General features: G+C 38.5%; 1 protein-coding gene across 1 annotated transcript in view; it reads right to left on the bottom strand.

Annotated features, from left to right (window-relative positions):
• Window positions 1–14,000, bottom strand: part of PPP4R3A (protein phosphatase 4 regulatory subunit 3A) — a 30,974-nt gene extending 16,974 nt beyond the window's left edge. Inside the window, exons 1-6 of the mRNA XM_045288120.1 lie at window positions 13,976–14,000; window positions 11,888–11,943; window positions 7,411–7,509; window positions 2,797–3,414; window positions 200–277; window positions 2–118 (exon numbers count right to left, since the gene is read on the bottom strand). Coding sequence (XP_045144055.1) covers window positions 2–118; window positions 200–277; window positions 2,797–3,414; window positions 7,411–7,509; window positions 11,888–11,943; window positions 13,976–14,000 — 993 coding nt within the window. The remainder of the gene's footprint in view (window position 1; window positions 119–199; window positions 278–2,796; window positions 3,415–7,410; window positions 7,510–11,887; window positions 11,944–13,975) is intronic.
• Between the last annotated feature and the right edge of the window lie 142 nt (window positions 14,001–14,142).

Raw genomic sequence — 14,142 nt, 5'->3', positions numbered from 1 at the left:
CGAGGATGACTTCTAATGCTGGTAAAATGCCCATGTTTGACAAAGTCTTAAAAAAAGCGTCTCTGTTTTGAGGCTGTAGCGTTTGGGAAAACGCACAAAATTCTTTTAAAAAGTTAACCTGAAATTAGGAAAAATGATAAATGAATATCAAAAACTTATTGTTTTATCTTTATAACCTTTGTAACATATAATTTCTTACCAATTCCTGTCTTTTCTCCTCATCTGTTGCTTCATCTGTTAGTTGTGCAAACAAATCTGTTAGAAATTTTTCATCTTCCTGTGAGATCAAAGGGTAAATTTAGTGATGTCAATGGTAAGGGCATACGGTAATATTATCTGAGACAACAGAAGGCGGACATGAAAATGAAGCACTTCTTTCATATTTTAAGGATGCAGAAAACTATTCTGTTAAAATTCAAACTCAATCATTAAAAAAACAAGAAAGTAATTATTTTGCAAATGATTGGACAGTCGAGTTGATTCCTACTCATGGTGACCCTACAGGAAGGCCTGCCCCATAGGGATGCTATAGCTCTAATCTTTATCGTAGTAGATGCCTATCTTTCTCCAGAGTGGCTGATTCAAACCACAAGGCTTTCAGCTAGCAGCTGAGTGCTTTAACCACTGTGATTCAAAATCAATTAATCTGGGCAAGCTAGAGTTAAAGTACAGGACTAAAGAAGATGCTATCTCATCTGAACATCTTATTTTATAATTGAGAATCAAATTAAGAAACTTGCCTAGAGTCCAGCAGAGTTAGAAGGTAGGCGATGGAGCCTATCTGGTGGCATAGGGGTTATGGGGTTGGAGGCTACCCACAAAGCTAGTAAAACAGATTCTATACTACCTCATCACTGTGTCTATATGTATGTATGCATACATACACCTGTGCAAATACATGTCTCTTTAAAACCGTTCACTCAATTATCAAGTCCAGTTACAAAGGCAGGTGCTTAGGAAGCATCTGCAATATGATACTAAGTGAGGGACTGCTAACTCCAAGGCGATCTTTTGTAAAGATTTGCAAACCGGGAAACCTTAGATAAGGTTGATGAGTCAGAATCGACTTGCTGGAGGGGGGTGGGGGTGGTGTGTGTGTGTGTGTGTGTGTGTGTGTGTGTGTGTGTGTCGTGTTTTGGAGGGGAGGTAGTGGTTTGGACATTTACTTGTTCTAAAATGTACAAATAGGCCATATGTAATTACCATAAGCTTGCTACCAAATGCTACCTAACACAAAATGCATCCTATCCTAGGTATGACATACCCCACCAACTGGGCATTATTACCTTAGCAGCCACAGGTAGGGGAAGGTGTGACAGCAGTATCTGTGTGACTCTACTTTAAGTTGGGCTTCAACTACTCCTTCCCAAAGTTTATAAAATACAACCTCTGTTAAATAGCACTTTAGACCCAACTGCCAAGAAACAGAACTACAGCATTGGCAGCCAGCAGAAAAGCCTTAGTAAGACTTAGTAACTTAAAAGTCACACTTAAAACTGGTATTTGATCAGTACGAAGGCTAAGAAAACACAGAAACAACAAATTCCTGCACCATAGAATGAGTAAGAACCATAAGGGAGGGAATGAACTCACGGCTCCAAAGAAACCAAGAATCAAAACTGGACCAGAACAGAGACTGTGTCTGTTAGACAGGTGAGGAAAATGAGCTCCTATCAAGGACCAAACGCAAACGGGGACCAGAACTCTGCTCCCACCCACTCCATTCCACCTATAATGCTTAGTACAGAGGGTTATTATCACTCACCAGACTGCATTGCCTATACTGTTTTAAATGAATGGAAAATGCTCCAAATCAGCCAATATGAACTAAAAGTATTACTGTACTTGCACTAGGAAAGCAGTTACACTGACCTTTCTATTTGAATTCGGTTGTTTTTTTAACAGTGACAAAAGTGAAGACATTGAAATAAAGTAGTTCTCCAAAATGGGACAGCTGGGACCACGGTTCATGTTTTACATGCATTATCACACTTCTTAGTAACCCAATATAGGGTTTCTGAGCCTGTTAACCTTTACAGAAACAGGACAAGACAGCCTTGTTTATTTCCCACAGAGGAGCTGGTGATCTTGAATTGCTGACCTTGAAGCTGGCAGTCCAGCTCTAACAGAGTAATGCCACCAAAGCTTTCATATACAATAAGCATCATTATTACCCATCCCTCAAATAGGGAAAATGAAACTTCAGGTAATGGCCCAAGTCATATACTTCGTAAGTGTCACGTGGCATGGAAACGCAAAAGCATGTTTGTCATTTAAGTCCCCACCCTCATTTTCACCCTTTATAAAAAGCACATATGGGAAAGATAAATGGTGTCAATTTGCCAACTCTACTCAACTCCCCATGATACTAAAACATGGACTTCAACAACTCATCACCTGCTGTTCCTAGAAATATTATAGGACATATGCACTACCATTCATGTCTTTTCACGATCCCACTTTTCTTTCTTCTTCCAATCCATTTTATGCATAATTGATAGATTAATATCCCCAAGCACTTAACAGTCTCATTTAGAACATTCCTCTATAAATTCTTTCAAATGGAAATTCTCAATCACATTTACCTTTCTCTGCCAAGCAAAACAACTTTCTGGTCTTATAGTATTGTATATTACAATCTCATAATAGCACTAAAATATATCTTAGACTTTAGCAAAATTAAGACTCAATTTAGGTATTTAAAAGAAATTATTTCAGCTAATTGCAATTAGTGCTTAAACATTATCAGTTAAGTAGGGTTTCTTTTGAAGCAGGGGAAAAAATGATCTAGCTTACCTGTAGCATACCAACAATTTCTACTTTATTGAAAAAGATGAAGGAATGAAGTGTTGATAACATATTTTCTTCAAAGACCGAAGGGGTAGGTAGAACCATGTCTTGTATATACTGGACTCTGTAAGTCTGATGAATTTTTTGTTTTAGCTCAGGATCTGATATGGGAATCACTTCTTTAAACTTGGCTGTTTTTGTTAGAAACTCCCTGTGTTTTCGTGGCTGTGATAAAGCAGGATCATATTCTAAGCATCCAATGACGTCCATTATACATTCCTCAGAGAACATAACTTCAAAGAGAGCAGTTCGATTCAAGAGGAAGATGCCTTTGATAATTTCATACAAGTGGTGCAGTCCTTCAATATTTTCCAAATCCTCACATACATGAAAAAGCTCCAAGAGCTTTTTAATATAACCCTCATTTTCCAGTGCTAGTGCAAGTTTTTCACGTCGAAGGGGAGAAGGTAAAGATGACGCCACCAGTTCTGCAATCTCCTCAAGGCGACTTAATTCACAGGATGGCAATTCTAAGCCTGGTGATGACATATCATCAAACCGCTCCTCTTCCGATTCATCCACAAGGTCCTGAGTGATGTCCACTGAAGGGTCTTTTCCTTGAACCTATTAGAGAGGATTTATGAAAGCAGACAGAATACACACTAGATCGTAATGATGTTCTTGGATAAATACAAGAAATAATTCATGCTAGATGAAAGCTATAGTGCTCGTTTTCAAATTTGAAACTTTTTCTTCCAATTTGACACAAATGCCTTTTTGGGTATACAGTAGCACATACCTGTCTAATTTTAAGGAAATATGTTCAAAGTTCATATATGGCATGAACTTCCCCATAACAAACAAAAACATTCTGGGACAGGTAGAAGTAATTATGTGATTATGATAAGCTGCATGCAAAAGCCTGACTCTAAAACCACTCTTCACATCCTATACTCAAAGATAGCCCTCTTTCCCAACAGACCATGGCAAATCTCAAACATTCCTAGGGTTCTGCTCCACAAAATCACCATCAAAACCTTCAATATATCACTCTAAGCAAATTCAAATGAATACTGAATAACATAATGCTGTAACCATAGGGGGGGAAATTACAGCAATAACAAAAAGATTTAATGCTAATTGGTTGTAGAAAACAAGCACCACATAGCAGGTACAAACTAGTTTTAGACCAAGTGGATCTTTCAAATTGCATATGGCTATCCAAAAAGATGAGTAGGCAAAATTGGGTAAAAAACAAGTATAACTACAGAAAAATGAAGTCCTATAAAAATTATTCCAACTTATACAAGGGGGCTTCAAAACGTTCCTGGGGAAATTCAGTTATCTTTAATTCCGTTTACCCAGGAAACTTTCGAAGTCCCCAGGTGTGCACTAGAGCTACACCAAGGGTATCTGCTGGAGGTGAAGTGACCTGGCCATGAGAGGCTTTCTCTTTCCACACTCTTAACGCTGGAGCCTCCACGCGCCTCTAGATGTCTCAGACACTGACCACTAAGCAGCCCAACAGGCTAATGTATGTAAAGGGACGGAAAATTAGGCCTTGCCTGAAAGATCTAAGAAGCTTAAATTATCTAGCCTGGTTATGAGAATGTCAGATACAGGAAGGGAAGAGTGTCTGTAGTATTTGTCTTGAAATTGCTGTAAGGTGAGGTCCTGACCTTGGCCCAGTGGGCAGCAGCACTGAAATGAGGGTAGGCACACTAACAGTTCGTGCACGGCAATGGATTTTTTAATTACATAAGTTATCATTACATAGCTTTAGATTTCCAATGCCTGACCTATGGCTTTATCTTATAAACACACCAATGAAAACATTCTGTAATAATGAGAATATGCTATCTCCTTGAGTTAATATAAAAAAACCCCTCAATTACATTTTTACCTACTTGAAGTTTAAGAAGATAACTAAGAAGGCCTGTGACAATGTTATCATCTTACTATTTATAGAACAAGAACAATAAAGAATGAACACATAATAAAGACTTAGAAAAAAACTTAGAAGAATATTCTTTAAGAGAAAGAGAAAGACATTAGAAACCCAACTACACATAAAGAAAATCAGAATATGAAGGTCAAGAAACATAAAAGATGCATAGACAAAACTGCTTTCAAAAAGAAGCAGTTTTCCACCATCATGATCCGAATTGTACCTTGCAAGTCTGGTTAGACCAGAGGATGTACACTAGTACAGATAGGAACTGGAAACACAGGGAATCCAGGGCGGATGATCCCTTTAAGACCAGTGGTGTGAGTGGCAATACTGGGAGGGTAGAGAGAGGGTGGGTTGGAAAGGGGGAACCGATTACAAGGATCTATATGTGACCTCCTCCCTGGGAGATGGACAACAGAAAAGTGGTTGAAGGGAGATGTCGGAGAGGGCAAGATATGACAAAATAATAATTTATAAATTATCAAGGGTTCATGAGGGGGGGAGTGGGGAGGCAGGGGACAAAATGAGGAGCTGATACCAGGGGCTTAGGTGAAGAGCAAATGTTTTGAGAATGATGAGGGCAATGAATGTACAAATGTGCTTTACACAATTGATGTATGTAAGGATTATGGTAAGAGTTCTATGAGGCCCTAATAAAACGATTTTTAAAAAAGCAGTCTTGAGAGAAGATTTTCTGTTGTTCTTAGGGTTCAAGAAATAGAGAAACATAGGCCTCAAGACAGCAAATTAGAATGGCTCCCACAGACTGAGCCAAGATTTAGAAAATGGGTAAGAATTTCAGGCAGAAAACATGAAAAAGTGATTGACAAATAACACCATGCATAAACTACATAAAAGTTGAAGTCCAAAAAAGAACAGAAACACCTATAAAGATGAAAATTTTATGGCATTAGAGACTAAAGGTACGAGCGGAAGTCAAAAAAGTACTGCTTCAAAATCATAGAAACAAAATGTGAGCCCATTCTTCCTCAACACATGCCCCAACTAGGTCTACACACGAAGAATTCTGTAGACTTTGATTTAAACCACATTAAAACACCAGTTTGGGCATTCTAGAGGGACTCAAATTGAAGTTTGAAGGGGCAAGAGTAGATGAGGGAAGGTTTCCCAATGAAATTTTCACAGGAGAGCCCTTACTATTCTTAAAGAATGAACAAGTATGCTGCTGTGTTTGGGTGGGGAGTCCTTGGCACAAGTTTCCTATTGTTATCTCACCAGTGCACTAGTTAATTTTCTTGTCTTTTCAAGAAACTCTATCTGATAGATTATCCTTTTAGACCAAACACAAAAACACAGTCACAATGACCTTCTGAGCTGATTGATATTTGTCTCAAATTTACCTGACCCAGCAGATCTTCTCAAAAGTCACTATTTTGATCAGACCTATATTTTGAAGGCATTTTAGCAAGTGCATTACTGAGAGAACTACCTACAGTCACTCATTAAGAGATATGCTTTAAATAGGTTTGTTTGGACTACATCTGTGCATGTTATGAACTACGCTCGCAGAGCCAACACTTTCTGGGTTATTCTCATAAACACCAGACATTATTAAAGTGGTGTTAGGCAGTGCAGAAACAGTTCGAGTCTAGGTCTGGAGTCACTAATTAGCCTATGTGAAGACTGTGTCCCCAGTGGGCTTTATCAAGTTCCCACGGTTTCAGGATCACCCTTTAGAAACAATGAATTAAAAATCTGAAAACTATTGTCCAGCTAAAATACCTATGGTGAAGGACAACCTTTCATAAGCGGCAAGGATGTCAGCCAATGGAGCACATAAGAAAAGCACGTTCACAAAGGACAAAGGAGATTACTTCACCTGACCGAGGCACTAGTGTCACAGGATCATCTGGAACATTCAAACTGAGCGACAAGATGAAATGAAACAGTCATTCTCCCGCAAGTCCTTATGTAACCTTTGATTTTATTTTAAGAGCCAGAAGTAAATGAAAGGGCATGATGCATTCAAAGGTGCATTTTACAAAAGGATCACTCCAGCAGCTGTGTAGATTTGAGATAATCAGTCAAGATAAAAACAGTAAACGAGACAAGAAATGACAGTGATTGCATGATAATGAAGACGTATAAATGGCATTGAGATTTATTACTGAGGGACTGGGTGAGAAATAAGGGGAAGAGACGATGACCCCAAATTTCTAGAGGTAAAAACTGGGTAGCATTGACTGAGATGAATGAGACAGTGAACAAACAGATCTAAGTTGGGAATATTAAGTATGGTTTTAGACTGTTAAAACTGAAATGCTGTACCTACTGACACCAAATAGTTTGTATAAAAATTGTCACATGGGAACGTAATTTTACTATGTAAATGTTCACTAAAAAGACCATTATTTTTAAAAACTGAAATGCAAATAAACACTTTCAAGAGTAGTGTTGAGAGGCAGCTGAACAGCTTAAGGTCAATAAACTACATAGTCCTATAAACAAGCTTTTCACAAACAGCAAGAGAGTTTAAAAGATCAACTATATAAGATGCTGGATTTATTTAAAAGATCAACTATATAAGATGCTGGATTTATTAAATAACTTAGACATTAGTTGAAAGCATGCCAACAGCCACAACAACAACATAACAATTGCAAAATACTTGAAAAGACAGTACATTGATTTTCTATTTTGTAAATTACCTGACATATTTTTTCCCAAATTTCATCACATCCAGCTTTTTCTTGAAAGCTAAGGGCCAAGTCATAGTTTTCTGCTTCAGACCACACAATCAAAGTATCCTTGGGGGTCGGGGGAAGGAATGATCAATATGCATTATTACAAACCATTTATAAGTATAAGACAAATGAACAAAGCAATGAAAGAGACCAGCACACATTTTAACTTTTTGCAACTCTGTACATTTACTTCACTTTATCCAATCTCTAAAATGAAAGCATTGTATTCTTTGAGAAGTTTAACCAATATATTATAAGCAACACGAAGTGCATACATGACCAGTTTGTACTAAAAACACAAGCTAAAAATTATGAGCACTATCCTTGTCCAGTAAGTTTTAGTTTTATGCTCTGGTTGAAATACCTACAGAGGCCTGTCAAAAGGATGTGATTAGTAAACAAAGCTCCTTCCCTATACCGTCAACGAGGAGAGCCCAAGAAGTTATTATCTAAACCAGCAGTTCTCAACTGTGGGTCATGACCCGTTGGGGGTGGGGTGGTGAGGGTATAGAACAAGCTTTCCACAGGGGTCACCCTATTCATAACAGTAGCAAAATTACAGTTATGAAGTAGCAACGAAAATAATTTTATGGTTGGGGGGCGGGAGGGTGGTCATTACAACATGAGGAACTGTATTAAAGGGTCATGGCATTAGGAAAGTTGAGAACCACTGATCTAAATAGAACTTTTGAAACGCACCAAAGTACCATAGGTTAAGAAGCAACAAACTCTTAGCATCCACCCCTTAACGCTTATATAAAACTTTATTTTTGTTTAGTAATAGTAAGTAATTCAACAGTTTATTAAAATATAATCTCATGAAGATACTGCGCTTATAATAGAGACAAAAGGTGCTTGCTGTCAAATAAATAATTCAACAGTTTATTATAATAAAATCTCATGAAGATACTGCGCTTATAATACTGAGACCAAAGGGGCTTGCTGTCAATCGATTTCAACTCCATGTGACAGAGGAGAACTACCCCTATAAGGTTCTCTAGGTTATAATATTTCTGGAAGCAAGTGGTCTTCCCCTTGAAGAGCTACTGTACATTCAGACCTCTAATCTTTTTAATAACAGCCTAACCTTGAAATACTGTACCACCAAATCTCCTTCAGACCATTTTATACTCCCTGTCACATGAAGAGTTTGTATTCTATAAAATGTGTGGCATAATAAAATATCAATGGGGTCTATGATATCCCATTTCAAACTTACTGTAATTCAGATGAAAATTTCCTAGCAATCAACCACTCTTACAAAGGGCACTATATGAAGTTAATGTTGTCTATGTTAGCTGCTGTCAAGTAAGCTCCCTTCCCAATAGACGGGATTACTGCTCTATCTCGTGCCAACCCCATGGTTGGTCGTGGAACAGACAGCTGTCTCCCCGGGTTTTGCTGGTTGGATTCTGGAAGTAGGAAGTTGACCTCCAGGCCCTTCTTCCTACTTCATCTCAATCTGTAGGCAGTTGAAGTCATGGGAGTTTCCACTGACAGAGAGGCAATGACGGTGCATGAGGTGCACTGGCTAGGATTCAAACCTTGACATCCTGCTCAGAAAGTGAAAATTATACCAACCACCAACATTACCACATTATCCACAAGGTACCTTAAAGGAGCTGATTCTACAGCAGCAGTTTCTAATCCTTTTCACCACCAAAGGACACTTTCATGTACACAAGTGGATTCTATGCTTACAAATTAATGTGTGAAATTTATTGCAAATCAACAGTGTTAATCTGTCTTAGATTAAGTAATTCTTGGGTTTGAGGAAGGGATGGAGGGGAGGCCAGGAGAGCGATATATTTAGACTCCTTGAAGTGTTTTCAGGGACAACTCAGCATGGTGAAAGTCACAAGCACCACTGCATTTTCCATGGTGCCCATTATGCAAACCTCTTCAGCACTATTTTCAGTTGGAAATATTTGAAAATGGAGGGGGAGATTTCCACTTAAACCATTTGTGCATATATATATATATAGCTCAAAGAGCTTAGACTTCAAATATACCTGGTGAATGACTCTTTGGGGGGGGGGGGGAAAGCCCGTGACATTGCCTATTTAACTTTGTTCTGTTTATTAAACCACCAATCAAGAGATCAATAATCTCTTAGTGGGTTAGAGGGATGCCAGGCCCAAACACCAGCCCAGTGCTGGCCAGTCGATTCGATTCCTGGGGACCCCATGAGACCTCAGAACTGCCTGGAGGGTTCCCAAGGCTGTACATTTTGTTTGTTTTTGGCTGTACATTTTTTATGGAAGCATCCTGCAGCTGGTGGATTTGATGACCGACTAGCTAAGCACTGAACCACTGTGCCACCTGTGTTTTAAAACTATGCCAGCAGTAAATGATAATTTGATAAAGCTGTGCGCATTACTAATAGAATAAATCTATGTCTTTTATTCAGAATTTACCAAAGTAACTCAAAGACCCCTTTCTACTATCTTTAAGGACCTCTGGAGGTTGTAAATCACAGGGAGGAAATCCGTTCCTGAATATGATGATGATGATTCTTTTGAGAGTAAGGGTTCCTTTAATCATTTCAATGTGAGGACATATTTACATAACATTAAAGAGCAAGACAACCTGTGAGCTGAGCATTCATCACTCAGTATCGTTTACTTGGTGGGTGATATAAAGTTACTTAACCTATCTGAGCCTTAGTTACCCAACCTTAAAATTAAAGGTGAGGTGCCAATTCTTGGTGATGGTACAGGGCCGGGCCTAATAACAATCATTTTAGGGGGTGAGGGATCTGACTCAAATGAGCTGTCTCCTGAAATTCCAACAATTATATTTATCAGTTCAACAAGGACAAAAAGCAGCCTACCAAGTTAGTAATAAACAGATTTAGTGCAACTGCACAAATTGCTCTACTATACATATTCAAAGGCATGTGGAAGGTGCATCTGCAGTCGGATGCAGTCGGATGCACTCCCTTAATTCCCTAGGGCATTTTCTAGCAATTGTTCCCGTTCTTCTTGAAAAGCCTAATTTTTACCAAATCATCTAGCTTGCAATAACGTATAGGCTAAGACATATAGATTTGATGATCTCTTCTCAAAAGATTTACTCTTTTTCCTTGTCCTTAAGCTGCACTTTTACTCATCAGCTGACTGAAATCCTAAAATGTAAACACAGAAAATATTCATCTTCACCCATTTAAATCAAGCCTCAGTTTTCTTAATACTAAGTGTAACAAAGTTGTTAAAAAGCCACTAATATAATGTACTAATAATATTTAGGGGGAAAACAAAACCATTAAGTAAATGGTACTAATATCAACTTTCCTGTCTGCTTTCTGTGTGACCTCAAACAGCTCACAATGTTCAGACATCATCTCATGTGGAAAACAAAGCAGGCAATAACTACTTTTTGGTATTTTAATAGTCAACAGTGAAGCAAAAGTTTATTCCCAAACAAACAAACAAAACCAGTTTATTCCCAGAAGCAATATTTACTGAAAAGTTGTACGTCTATTTATTTCACTGGCTTTGGAGAGCATTTAGTATACTGTATTTGTCTGTTTTTGTATGTGTACATTCATTAACTAAGTACCATTTGGCATTGTTGCTAGTCAGTACTGAAAAAAATTTTCATTTCAGTTATCTCTTGCACATTAAAAGGATACAAGGAAAAATGAAGGAGGGGTCAAATGCAAAGTTACCTTTAAACTATAACATTTAAAATTTTAAGAATTAAGGTTGGGTTGCTACAGCAACTGAAACCCATAAATGCTGTATGGCTCTTCTATTTCTCTAAGTTCCACCAAACAATTGGGTGGAACCATGCAAATAAAATGTGGAGGCCTCTACCTTGAGGATCTGACAATTTCTTCATTTCCCTGGTTATAATGAAGCATTTCAGAAGCAGGAAGAGAGAATTCCTAGGAACATCAAGGAAGAAATTTCTGCAGCAGGGTGTTTTCTTCTGAGATCCCTGCATGAGGTGGCGGCGACAAAGGCCACTGACACCCTCGCAGAGGAGCTGCAGCACTGAGACTACAGACCACTAGCCTGTGAGGCAGAGCATCTGGCAGGCTTCCTGGGTCACAAAACAAGGCAGAGGTCAATGGACCATGTGGCTGAGAGGCTTGACTGCTTGCTCGTTGAGGAGGGTATTGTTGTGAATCAAAGGCAAGGTTATCTGTTAAATTCCCTAATAAATCCTAATAATCTTAGTATGGCTGCTGTGTTCGATAAGAATGGCTGGTATCAGAATAGGGCAAAAGAAGAATGGAGGGTGCCTGAACTCTGCCTAGTGGCAATGGCCTTGGGCTGATGTAGAGATGGATTCTCCCCTCCCAAGGAAATCAGAGGCGGCCACATGTGACCTCCATGCTCAGCATTAGATGGGACATTTTTATTAGATGGGACATTTTTATTCATTTACCAAACAGAGACTAATAAGCAAGATAGGACATTTTTCAAATTTTTACCTGCTGTTTCTGGTACGCAGTGTTAGGATTGATTTTGGACTCCAGAAGCAGAGAACCTGGAAACAGAAATGGAGTAGATGTTACATTACAGCAAAACAGCAACACTCTTCTACCCTATCATACCCTATCATTTGAAAAAACCATATGATGCATATACAACCTTGCAATTTCAGTTAAGGGCAAGAAACTATTCTAAAAACAACAGCAATAGTTTAAATATAATAGTACATAGTCTGAAAAACGCTTGCCTTAACAAGATGGGCACAAATTCTGAGGCTGGCATGAGCACCCAGTGTTAACAGAGGCCTGATGGTTTATGGACAGCAGAGGGTAGTGAAAAATCCAGGTGGTCTGGATTTATGTTTTTTAATATACAATTTCACACTGAGAAATATTTTCAAATATGCAAATAAAGATTACAGAATCTAATAAGATTGTTTGACTGTAAGAATAAATTTTTTCAAAATCAAAAATGTAAGACTATTAAGTATCTGATCTATTTATCCTCCATAATTCTTTTGTTTCCTAATATTGCTGCATTTCTCAATCTTCTCATAATCATCCTATCCCTCAGAGTAAACTAACTTACATTTTAATTTTCCCCCTGGAAGCTTAAAACTCATGATATTTAGGAAATAAACATCACTTTTTTGGGGGGAGAAAGAACATGAAACTACCTTATGAAAGCATATCTCTCTCTTCCCCTCATCAAATCAACTTTTTCTAGTTTATTCCCCATCTAAAAACAAGTTCTGGCCCAAAAAAACTGGGGAAGAAGCTTTCTCTGCAGTTGCCTTTAACTCAAGAGTTTTCATTCGTTCTCATGGGGAAAAAAAAAAAAAGGACCGAAAAGTTAAAGGATTTTGAAGCCCACTGTATTAAACCTAACACTTTATCTCATTATCAAATGGTGAGATTGGGTGCACATAACATTCCCAAATTTAATTAGTTGGCTTTCATGTTAAACTTAGCACACATAAATAATGTGTTCTCATATTAGTGTTTTACTGGCCATTTACTGCTAACTGCTCAAAGGGTGTTTGAGGGATGCTGGATAGAGTAAAGTGCTAGCATTTACCAAGACATCAAGGTTTAGTTTGTGAATACCCTGTGTACATGACCAACTGCACTTCCAAATCCTGCTTACTTGACCACCCCCCACCATGTCTAGCACACCTAAAATGCTTAACCCAAAATACTTTTAAGTACTTAAGGTAAGTGAATAACCTCCATGTTTCTTTTATCTGCGCTCTCCCAAAAGGAGCCTTAATGGACATCGAAAAACACTTAATTGTGTTCATGGAATATTTGTGCATAAACCAAGAGGCCATTGTTTGAATGCACCAAGGGTATACTGCATGGCTTAAAATCAGAAAAGGTGTAAGGGTTGTAGTCCTTTGCTATATTTTCTGTTTGTACATTGAGCTGGATTACTTAAAGAAAACTGGCATCAGAAGGGGAGGAAAACTCATTAACCACCTGCAATATGCAGCTAAGTCTTGTTTGCAGAGAGTGAAGGACTTGACACATTTATCAATGAAGATCAAAGAATAGTTTTCAATATGGATTGTATCTCACCAAATAAAGAAAACAGAAGTCTTCACGATTGGACTAATAAATACCAACCTGATGAGAGGAGAAAAGATTAAAGTTATGGAGAAGTACATTTTACTTGGATCCACAATCAAGGTCCATGGAAGCACCAGTTAAGAAAACAAACAGCACTGCATTAGTCCAAAAAAAAAAGATAGCAAGACTTTGAATATGTTTTCAGGAGGGACCACTCCCTGGAGAAGGAAATTGTGCTTGATAAGAGTCAATGAAAAGGAGGCAACCCGTGGTGTGGTTGACTGACACAGTAGCTTCATCTATGGACTCAAACAGCAAGAGATGTTAGGGATGGGACAGAACTGGGCAGTACTCTCTGTTCTATACAAGGTAAATGTGTCTGAACCGACCATATAGCCCTAACAACAACCACCTACCAACAAGAAGGAAAATATCAAGTGAATTAACAGAAAGAACTCATATTCAGCGTTTCTTGAAATAAAGTAGACTTTCGGAAGATGGCGACTGAGTAACACATACCAGAGGATTGCAGGAGCAGCATCATAATGATAAGTAGGCACAGATCCACAAGGTTTTGAGGGGCTGGGGGCTTTTGGCTTACCACAGTGGAGGTGCGATCATTTGGGGCTGGTGCAGGGGCTTTATCTGAGCACAGCCACAGCTTGCGCTGACTCTGGGCAGGGATT

Source organism: Echinops telfairi, unplaced genomic scaffold (genome assembly GCF_000313985.2).
Source record: "Echinops telfairi isolate 266 unplaced genomic scaffold, ASM31398v2 ScPeMD7_18;HRSCAF=68, whole genome shotgun sequence".
NCBI classification, from domain to species: Eukaryota; Metazoa; Chordata; class Mammalia; order Afrosoricida; family Tenrecidae; genus Echinops; species Echinops telfairi.
This window is presented reverse-complemented; position numbering and strand designations above follow the sequence as displayed.